This window comes from Hipposideros armiger, unplaced genomic scaffold (genome assembly GCF_001890085.2).
Source record: "Hipposideros armiger isolate ML-2016 unplaced genomic scaffold, ASM189008v1 scaffold_1, whole genome shotgun sequence".
NCBI classification, from domain to species: Eukaryota; Metazoa; Chordata; class Mammalia; order Chiroptera; family Hipposideridae; genus Hipposideros; species Hipposideros armiger.
This window is the reverse complement of record NW_017731351.1, coordinates 7423667-7433671: the sequence shown is the minus strand read 5'-3', so window position 1 is coordinate 7433671 and position 10005 is coordinate 7423667. Positions and strand designations below refer to the sequence as shown.

Below are 10005 nucleotides of genomic sequence, written 5' to 3'. Positions count from 1 at the left end.
GGCCGGCGGCGCCCGGCCTGCGGAGGGGCGGCCGCCCCGTCACCCACCTTCGTGACTCTGCGGGCCGTGTAGAGCCCCATCCCGTCCTGCACGCGGGACGACTTGAGGGAGAACCTGTCCGGCACGTACATGCCCAGCATTCTCCCGCCGCGGCGGCCGCGGCCGGCTCAGCGCCCCGGGAGGCGGCTCGTCGGCATTGGGGGTGCCGGCGGAGGGGCGAGGCCGGTGCGAGGGAGGAAATGGAGCTCTCCTCCCAGAATCCCCACCTCCGCGCCGATTCCAGGATCCCCCGCGGCTCGGCCCCTCCTCGGCCCGGGGCCGCCTCTGCCAGATTGGCCCCGAGTCGGCGGCTCGGACCCGCGCCCGGGCCCCCGCCCCGAGGCCGGACGGCCGCGCGCCCCCGCCCTGGCCGGCTCCGGGTCTGTCCGGACGGCCCGCCCCCGACGGGGACTTGACTCTGGATGCAAAACGGAAAGGGCTTGGACCCAGCTCGGGGCGGCTTTGCCCAGGTCCAGGCTCGGGCAGCAGGCGTGGTGCCGGGCTGCTGAGGACGGCCCCTGGCGTCCGGGAAGTACGCGGCCTTGTCACCTCCGAGGTGTGCAACGTGACCGTTTCCATGCGTGTCTGAGAGGTTTGAAGTCATAGGGGACCAACGAGTATGTTGTTTAACGGACAGAGAAGGGGGTGTACACCCCCCACCCCCGCGCGCAGCTAATCCGTTTCAAGTTAATTCAAAATTTGCCGCGGCCTCGTTCGGTGATATTTAAATGGAGTTCTTTTATAGTACCAACTCCCGGGACGTTCCACACGTCCCCAGATACACTCTTCTTAGCCCTCTCTCGCTTGAAAATCACCAGATCCATGATAGATTTTTCAAACGTACCGCAGTGCAGGCAGGGGACATGGGACGGAGCGCCCGAACACCGGAACCCACCGTCACGGCAAGGAGGTGACGCCCCAAGTCCTGGCGCCGTGTTTTCACGGCGTTAGTAGGCATTGCAGTGGGCTCGGAAGGCGCCTGCAAGGCTGCTTCGGCCTTCGGGTCAGCCAGGCGCTGGCGACGCTTTTCTCTTGCTAGTCTTGATGTTCCTATGTGGGGGGTCGTTTCTGGGAAACCATTGATGTCCTCATATGATGGTCCTTCTAAACCATTCAAGTTATGATTTTGGCAAAATGGAAGACCACGCTGTTCAAACCCAGAATTCAACAGGATAGCTGTCAAGATCTTACCGGCTTGATGAACAATCCACGGATCAGGCCATATCCAGGCTGGCAGAGAGGGGAGCTCAGAGGAGCTGAACAACACGAAACACTTTTATAGGGAGTAGGGCGCCGGAGCAAGTTATAACGGGGAACACAGCCAGTTGGATGCTGTGAGGTAGCTTTATTTGAGGGGGTGGCAGGGGTCTTGGCAGATGACCTAACTAGTGCTGGTCAGACAACCCCTGACTGACTGGTTTAAGATTCCATTTCTAGGAGAGCTGAAACCGTAATTAAGTGTAGTCTGCGTTTGTGGAGCTTAACGTAAGGGACTCCATTTTGGGCCTGTCCTGGTTTTGAACAGCCCACACACCATGGAAATGAGCCTTGCTTCTTCGGGATTTAAGGAAAGCCTGGGAACACAAACAGTTCCTAATTTCCTAAGTAGAAGAATTTTATCAAAGTTTGGAAAAAGGCTTTTTTTTAAAAAGCACTATGAAGAAAATTGTATAATAGCAATACTCGGAGATGTTAAAGAATAGAATAAATGATCCACTTTCTGAAAAATTGAAGGGAGGCTTTGCCGGGGGTGAGAGGAGCATTGCCTAATGGTCCTCTGAGTGTTTATCTCTTGACCATTAAAGGCATTATGCAACTTTCAGGGGAAATGAATCAATACAAAAACACAAAGTTTGTTTGGCGGTAGTGGGGGAGGGGGCGGGTTGAAATTAGATAACCTCAAAGCACAGAATAGATGTTCAATAAATATTAATTGGTTGAAAGTCAATTTTGAGGCTAAGCTGAGATTTTCAAACCAATCGATGGTGAGCCTAGAATGCACTTCCTGTGCTCAAACAACCTGGACGACGCAGCTTTTCCTGGGGTCCTCTAAACCAGTGCTAACGCCAAGCCAGGCCGGGTCCACTGGGCTCAGCTGGAACCATCCCATGACCCACAGGGCGGCCTGTGGCATTTTTCCCAGGGCGCTCAGTTCTTTGTCAGACACGGTCTTTCAGAGGTGGCCCTTGAGCCATACTGGCTTCTCAGTCAAATGCTCTACCATGTCTCTTTGGGAACAGAAGTTTCCACAGCTTTTGATCACCAGAGAAAGAAAGCCATGTTTCCTGGTCTCAGTCGGACACAGCCCTTCCCCGCCGATGACCTTTGCTTTCGCATATCCCCCTTTTGATCGTGGGCAGCGTTTCTGGGGAACAAAGTTGCCAGCCCGAGAACGCTCATCTTTCTGAATACAGGCATCTGTACGAATGAGGAAATAGTAAAAGAAAATAAATAAGTTTGTAAGAAATCGGAAAGTAATAAGTAGAGAAACTTGCCAGATATTTTATGACTCTCCATCAGAGATTTTTTTTATGAAGCAAACAGTATATTGCATTAAAACCTGTAATGCTCTTTGTATCTATTTGATGGGATGTTCTGAAGACCTACTACCTAAAACATGGAAACCAGCAATAAACAGCTCTTAATAATAATCTCTGCTACAACACATAAAAACACATTTGCCAAATCAAAATGCACAGTAGTGACCAGAAGTTTGATTTTGAAGTCTGTAAGACAGTGGTGGTGCAATGAGTCATCTCGTAAAACTTTAAAAGCTAGAAAGTGACCTTTCAATATTATCTCTTTGAAAAAAAGGGAAATTAAAAGCCTGCTTTATAACAAGTTTAAACCCAGTCTTAAAAAAATAAGTAATAAAATCAAGATATTGACAAACAACAAGGCCTGGTATTATTTTAATATCAATATTTTGATAAAGCATTACCATGCACCTGACTTACTTATTCTAGAAAATATTGCACTATCTAACACAAGAGAAATGACTCCAAACACATTTGTCCTTTTAAATTTGCTTTGGGAGGAAATTTTTTTTATTCATATGCTTAAAACAAGCTGTAGTTATTGAATTCAAAGCCGTGCACTGGTGCAAGCCTTGTTTTTTTCATTACGGGGAAGACTTGAGTTATAATTCTATATTAATTAATTATTTTACCACACATACTGTCAAAGTTCTTTTGATTGTGTCGCGGTTGTTAATGACTCATTCCAATTGCCATGATAGGAGAAAAGCCTCACAGAAAAAAACCCACCGCGGCTTATTTGTCTTTAGTTTCCTGAGAGTCAGGAGGATTTTGTAGTGAATGAATATAAAACCAAGTTTGCTGAGCAGAGAAGAATAGAGATTTATTTGGTGTGGCTCAAAAGAGAGAGAGAGAGAGAGAGAGAGCGATCCTTGAAAATAAAATCCAGAGTTGGATTCTGGCTCTGACACCATCTCTCATTCGCATGGATTCCACACTAGCAATAGCACCATGACAAGATACCCCGGAAGCCTGAAAAAGGCTGCACGTTCATTTTCCTACATGTCTTGGTCGTAAGTGACAATACCAAAGACTTGTATGTAGAACCAGAGAAGAATCATAACATCCTTTAATTAGAAGGAACCTAGAAGTTGTTGGAACGCGAGTGAGTAATTTTCTGGAAAGAAAAGCCAAAGTGTTAATCAGTGGTCATCTCATTGCAAAAGTCAGCTCCGTTCATGGAGGAGGGTATGGAGGGGGGTAACAGGAAGCTGGAGGAAACCAGTCAGGATAATAGCTCCTGTCTGCTGAGCCTGGTATATTCCAGAAACCAGGCAGGGTTCTTCGGGTCCATTGCCTTAAAACCCTAATGGCCCTATCATCACAGCCCTGCAAAGTCCATTTTCTTAGCCCCATTTTACACATGAGAAAACAGTCGCAGAGAGGTGATTGATCTTAGGCAATTGCATACATCCATGAAGTGGTGGAGGTCGTTCAGACCCAGGACTGGCTGACTCCAGTGCCCTTGAGTCTCGATCCAGCTGGCTCCGACTGGCTCACTTTCCTGTTACACTTCCCATGAAGCTTAGCAGTGGCTCTAGGACACATGGAGCTCTCTGGTTCTCTCCCCACCCCCACCCCCCAGTTCATCTCCACTCCCCGTTCCCCTCCAACTCCTCCACCAAAACTGGGAAGAAAATTTGATGGGCCAAGGTCATGGTCAGATGTTCCAGTTTGGTCCAGTCAACTGCGTCTAAGAGAAGACAGATCCTGTGATTCTCCAAGGACGCCTCCTCTGCAGAGAGGGTCAGGAAGACCAGATCCCACCCTTATAGAATGTGTCTCTGCATCAGGCAGATATTTGCAGGTGGGCTGTTTTATAACCACAGCCTCGCTCATCCAGAAATGTTTAATCTACAGAAATGATAATATTAAAAAGAATCAGTAATTAACCAAAAGCAATGCCAACACTCCTATGTTTGTCAAAACCTCAGTTTGTTCTACTCGCTTCCCTTTTCCCTTATTAGAATAAAAGAGTGACTACAGAGCTGAACTATTTTTTTAAGGCACCTTCTTAATACACTATCCCAAATGAGTGAGGAAGAATCTTAGTTTAAGCAAGCATTTTCTATAAACTCTGAAACTATAGCGAAAGTAAAAATAATATTTATTGTAATAATGTCTACTAATTATGTATTAAATATTATACAGAGGCAAGAACCAACTTTTCCCCTAGAAAATGTTATTTCAAATAAATATGACACTTCAGTGCTGATATCTTGGTGACCGCTCAATAAAAAGGGGCACATACACAATGAATGATGTAATTCCCCACTGAATTGGGGTCTCCCTAAAGCACCCTCTTTACCAACCGCTTCTTTCTTCTTAGGTTTGACAGCTCGAAGTTTCATGTAGTATTTTGTCATCACAAAGATAAGCTGCTAACTTTTTCCTGTTACACTGAGTGTGCAATCCTAGCAAATAAACAGTGTTGGAAGATCATTAATTTTAGAATTCCTCTCTGCTGTTTACAATTGTAAGCAATATGAATGAAGAATGTTATTTTTTACTTGGCCTCTTAGGTGAGTTCAGGAAAATCGTGTTCACTAACATTGGTTTACTTTGTTTTAAAAAGTCTCTGTAATTAGGCAACAGTATAGGCAATCATATCACTTATTCCTAACACACCAACAGAGTTTTCTGTCGCTGAAATAGGTTTGGAGAGCTTAAGCTTTCATAGCCAAACCTAAGTGTGAGGTATAGTACTTAAATCATACGCATGACCAGCACAACAAACAATATATTATTCTATAAGTTACTAATACTGCGTGCCCTGAAGAGAACTTAAATCCTTTGTTATAAGAAACCTGTCAACATATGGAAATACAAATGGAAGACTTTTGGCTGTGTGACAGGTATAGTCTCTGGAGAAAAGATACCAAAAAAACTTAAATAATCAAATATGGCAAAAATAACAGATTCTCTTATATCATCGGGTCAAATGTTTCCTCCATAAATTATAAGCCAGCCCGCCTTTGCACTGCAGTTCTCTTGGAAGGATTCGGATATTATAAGTCTCTCTTTATTGAAGGCCACTATGCAGCTGTGAAGAAAAAATTGGCATCATGCTGTTTCCTTAAGCCATCAGTTCTGACCATTTCTGCAAAATTTTACCATAAAGAACCTTAGACCAGAAGGAAGCAAAGAGACTTTTTAAAAAAATCACACAGACCCTGCCAGAGTCTGTGCTGAGCTATACAGGCTACCCACAAAAATAGTTTCTGGAAACTCCTTCCTCCAGACACCACTGCCAGAATGGCCACCCTCCATTGTTCCTACCAAGGGAGCTCCTTTCTGCTAAGGGTGCTTCCCAGCCTTCCCAGTCTGTGTCGGAGTGGCAAGGAGCCCTGGGGACAGCGAGGACCGGGAATCCAGAGTATGAAGTAGGAGTGATAGATCTGAGAAGCACGCATGTGTGATCATAGGAGAGGCGGGTACCGCTGTAACCCTGCTGCCTTGTCTGTACGAGGCCCGCAATGCCTGCTTTGTCTGCACCCAGGCAGAGAATAGGTACAAAACATGTGGAAGTTATTGTTGTTATCACCATGGGTTAGGACTACGTGTCATAGCCATACTCCAGCGTTCTTCACCGAGCCATGAGGGTTTTGCCATGATTCCACTGAAGTGTCTGTTAGCTTGCACTGTGGTGGTACATGGAAGCGCCGGACCATCCTTCCAGGCAAGAACGGTGTCCTTAATATCTGTGCAGTGCTTCCTGCAAGTCAGTGACGCTTCCACAGACACAAGCAGGATCCTAAAACTTCCCACCACGAGCTTGTAGGAAACTTTATTCTCTGGGCTCCTAGATCAACTGCATCTTTCTAGGGGGAGAAAATAAACCCACCCGTAGTGACATGGTGCTAAACATATTTGTGACATCCTTGATTCTACTCCCACTTTATTTAAAACTTCGTAGGAAGTGCTTTAATTTTTAAGAAGTATGTGGTTTCTCTTTAAAATCGATACCTTTAAGGTCATCCCCTATCCCTCTGACAAGTAATTACAGATTTCCTAAGCTTGGAGGCAGAGCAAGTTGAGGGGCGGGTGGGGGTGGGGGGGAATCGGTCTTCCTAACAAGGAAGCTTTACCAGCATCTCTGTCACTAGAGCATTTGGTTCATGAATAGGAAGGGGACACAGATGTGCAGCAGTCACATTACACACGAGCGCTATGGCCTTGCACACACAGCAGACACGTCGCAGAGCTCCCAGGAAGGACGCAAAGCCTTTTCTGAGCACCAATTATGACAACTCAGCATAACACCATGAGAGAGGGCAGAAGCAGAGGTTCCCGAAAGAACAACTGTGAGGAACACATTCTCCCCCCCCCCCATAGACACAGAAGAGGACTCCCAAGGGCCAGAACCCATCTTCACACCCGAGGCTAGGAAATGGGGATGCGTGGGACAAATCGTGGAGCCAACATGTACAGTATATGTAGTAAACGGGACACATGGCAAGTTGTAAATTGGGATGAGGAATAAACTGCACATTTTCTCATTGGTAGGGCGGGTACTGTCATCTTAAACAGATCTTTCATTTAGGTACAAGAAAGAGTTTCTCGGAAATTAATTGTCAACATCGAAACTGAATGACCCCGACCTGCACTTTGCCATCAAAAGTCTGCTGCCCAGTGGACAGCGCACAGTCAGCGTGTCCCCTGCAGAATTCTGCCTGCATGGGACGGAATTTTGTCTGGGTACATACCCTCCATTATGCTAATATTTAGAAAAGATAATTAAAGTCAACACCAAAAAATATAGAACTATTTAAAATCTTCGTAATAGCTTTCCTACAAGGAGAATGTACAGACAAAATAATATGAGTTAATCTGAAAACTATTTGGTTCATTTACTTTGGATTCCTGGGTCCAATATTTCACATGCATTCCCCTCGTGCACCCCTCTATTTCCATTCCCTTTCCTCCAGTCTCCTGCAGCTCGGTGTTATTATATGCTGTAAAAAATATTTTGCTCATGCAATTGCAATGCTTTTAACTTTCAAGCTCAGTAGGGGAAAATGTGGAGGTGTTTAATTCTCCAGTTTTACATTTTTTCATGGGGAATGAAAGTCAAAATTTGAAAAGTAGTGACTTGCAGTGAAACATTATTTTTCTTCTTTTCCCAATATGTCTAAATGGCATCAAGTTCAAATACTTTATTACAGATAATCCCAGCCAATTTAAATGTTTGATTTCTCAATAAAATATGAATCAGGAAAAGTCAATATCTTTGGAAATGTGATTCCAGTTTTTGCCCTCAGATAGTCTAACTCGGTTTCCACTCACTTCAGTGGGAGTTATAGAAAGTACATCTGAGGGGAGAATTTGGCCCATGAAATTTAAAATGATTGTAGGGTAAGTAAAATATTCCTTGTGCTTATGATTATATAGCAACTGTGGAACTTTCAAAAGGTAGACATTAAAAACCCATACTATAGGAAAATTCAATTTAAAAAAAAGTTGTTAATTTAATTAACTTTGAAGAGTTTCAACTTATTTTAAAGAAAACATTTAATGGAATGCTTTATTCATTCAAAAATATTTATTCATACATCTTTTTTTCAAAGGATCAGTAATATCTAGCCAAAAAAATTCAATATGACAATCAGCTCTAATGTAAAATCTGAAAAAACTATATTGCCTCTATTAAGAAGAACCATTTTGATCCATGTAATATATTTAGTTGCAATCATATGATTTTACCACTGATTCTAAGAATAGACAGAGACAAATAGTAAATAACGAAACTAAACAACGAAAAGGAAAACTGGCTTTAATTATTTTTGTCACTGAATTCATAAGCCAAAAGTTTGCTTTAGACCTTTAGTGACACAACCCCAATATATTTCATCACTCTGGTTTCCCCACACTAGAAACAGTTCTGCCAGCATCTGCACTTGAAGTACGGCCTCCCTACTTCCCAGATGTCTTGGATTTAGGTTTATTACATTCTTGTCTTGCCTCTTCCAATATCACTGGCACGATCCAAAATTTAGACCCTCAAAGCCCCTCCTCATCCGACTGTTACAATATGTACATAATGCCGCTACTCTAGCTTCTCTTTGCTTGAATGCCTTGCAGACATCACCACTAGATTAATATTCCTTAACTGTTACCGGATGCTCCCTTTCTCCAATAACTTAAATAAGTCCACACACAAACTGGATATTCCAAAATCCTTACTCTGATGTCAAAAGCCTGTCCACAACTTGGTTCCACCCTACCCTGCAAACCTAAATTCCCACTGCTCTTTTTAGAATCCCCCATTCAATCAAATCCACTTATTCACTTTTATAGTGAAAAGGCGGAAGCAAAGTAAGGAAATTATGGAAGGCTTTAGTTAAGGCCTTTTGGCTGTTCGAGATTACTTGTTCTTCCTGTTTTGATTTCGTAACCTGGAGGCATTCACAGGCATAGATTTTGGTTTGTTTACATTGATTGCCACTGCATTAGAGCCACCTCCCTTAAATGACCTCCTTGTTTAATTAATTTAACAAAAGGACCCTGGAAAACCAGCAGAAGTTGGAGAAAGGTAAGAATTTTTAACAAAGTCAGTTCTCCCAGATTGCTGTCTATAGGGCCCCATGGAGTGAGGAAGGTAAAATTTCACTTGGACCTTTCATTTCAAAATTCAGATGAGCTGGAGAAAACCATTGGTTTTCGTAACCAATGGTTTTCGTAAGAATGTTATTTGGATTGTGAGTCTTATGAATTTGGTTTGGGGGTGCCCATCGGTTATTGATTTTCTCCCTCCCTTCCAGGGACACCTTTTGCTTTCCTGTTTGTCTAGTTTTGTGTCCTGAGAACTTGGCTTGGCTTTCTGCCTGCCCAGGGTATTCGGGTTGTCAGTTCTTGTGTGTGCAGGTGGCTCAACCACCGGATTGGGGACCCCAAAATAGTTCTGGACAGAAATGTAACATTCCATTTGAGGCTAGCATCCCACCGATTGTCCCTGGCTCTCCGCGAAATTGTCTTTCTCTCCTTTGTAACATCGGGATCACCTTGGATCTTGGGAGGACTGCATTTTTATACCCTCTTTGGGGGTGCCTCCTTCATCCATGGTTAGGTCATAAAAGGATTATTGGTTTTGTTTTCAAGTCACTGGTATACCTTTAGTTTAAAAGAAAAAGGGGACAAATAATTAGAAAGGAGCTCAGTACTGCCAGGAATATTTACTGTTTATCTTATCTGGAAACTGATAATAAGATATTTGAAAAGACTTTTTTTTAAGGAGCTCTATGGCCAGAAGTTGGTCTAATTACAAGCTGATATTCAGAACCTGAGGAACATTTTTTTTTTGAAGGGGGGGCTGCAAGGAGCCTTCTCTCCTAAACTAAAAAAAAACTATGTACTCAGAAGGAAAGATGACATTGTGAAACCTTTGTGGAATAATTTATTAAAACGCTCCAAAGACACACAACTCTAAATC

The 10005-nt window shown here is 43.7% G+C and overlaps 1 protein-coding gene and 1 long non-coding RNA gene across 2 annotated transcripts in view; one reads left to right on the top strand and one right to left on the bottom strand.

Moving 5' to 3' along the window:
- The window catches only part of PRDM5 (PR/SET domain 5), a 114900-nt gene extending 114568 nt beyond the window's left edge, over positions 1-332 (bottom strand). Inside the window, exon 1 of the mRNA XM_019669243.1 lies at positions 48-332. Within this exon, the coding sequence (XP_019524788.1) occupies positions 48-140 (93 nt within the window). The 5' untranslated portion in view covers positions 141-332. The remainder of the gene's footprint in view (positions 1-47) is intronic.
- Positions 333-9020: 8688 nt separating this feature from the next.
- Positions 9021-10005, top strand: part of LOC109374815 (uncharacterized) — an 18854-nt gene continuing 17869 nt past the window's right edge. Inside the window, exon 1 of the long non-coding RNA XR_002122471.1 lies at positions 9021-9108. This is a non-coding gene — a long non-coding RNA (uncharacterized LOC109374815). The remainder of the gene's footprint in view (positions 9109-10005) is intronic.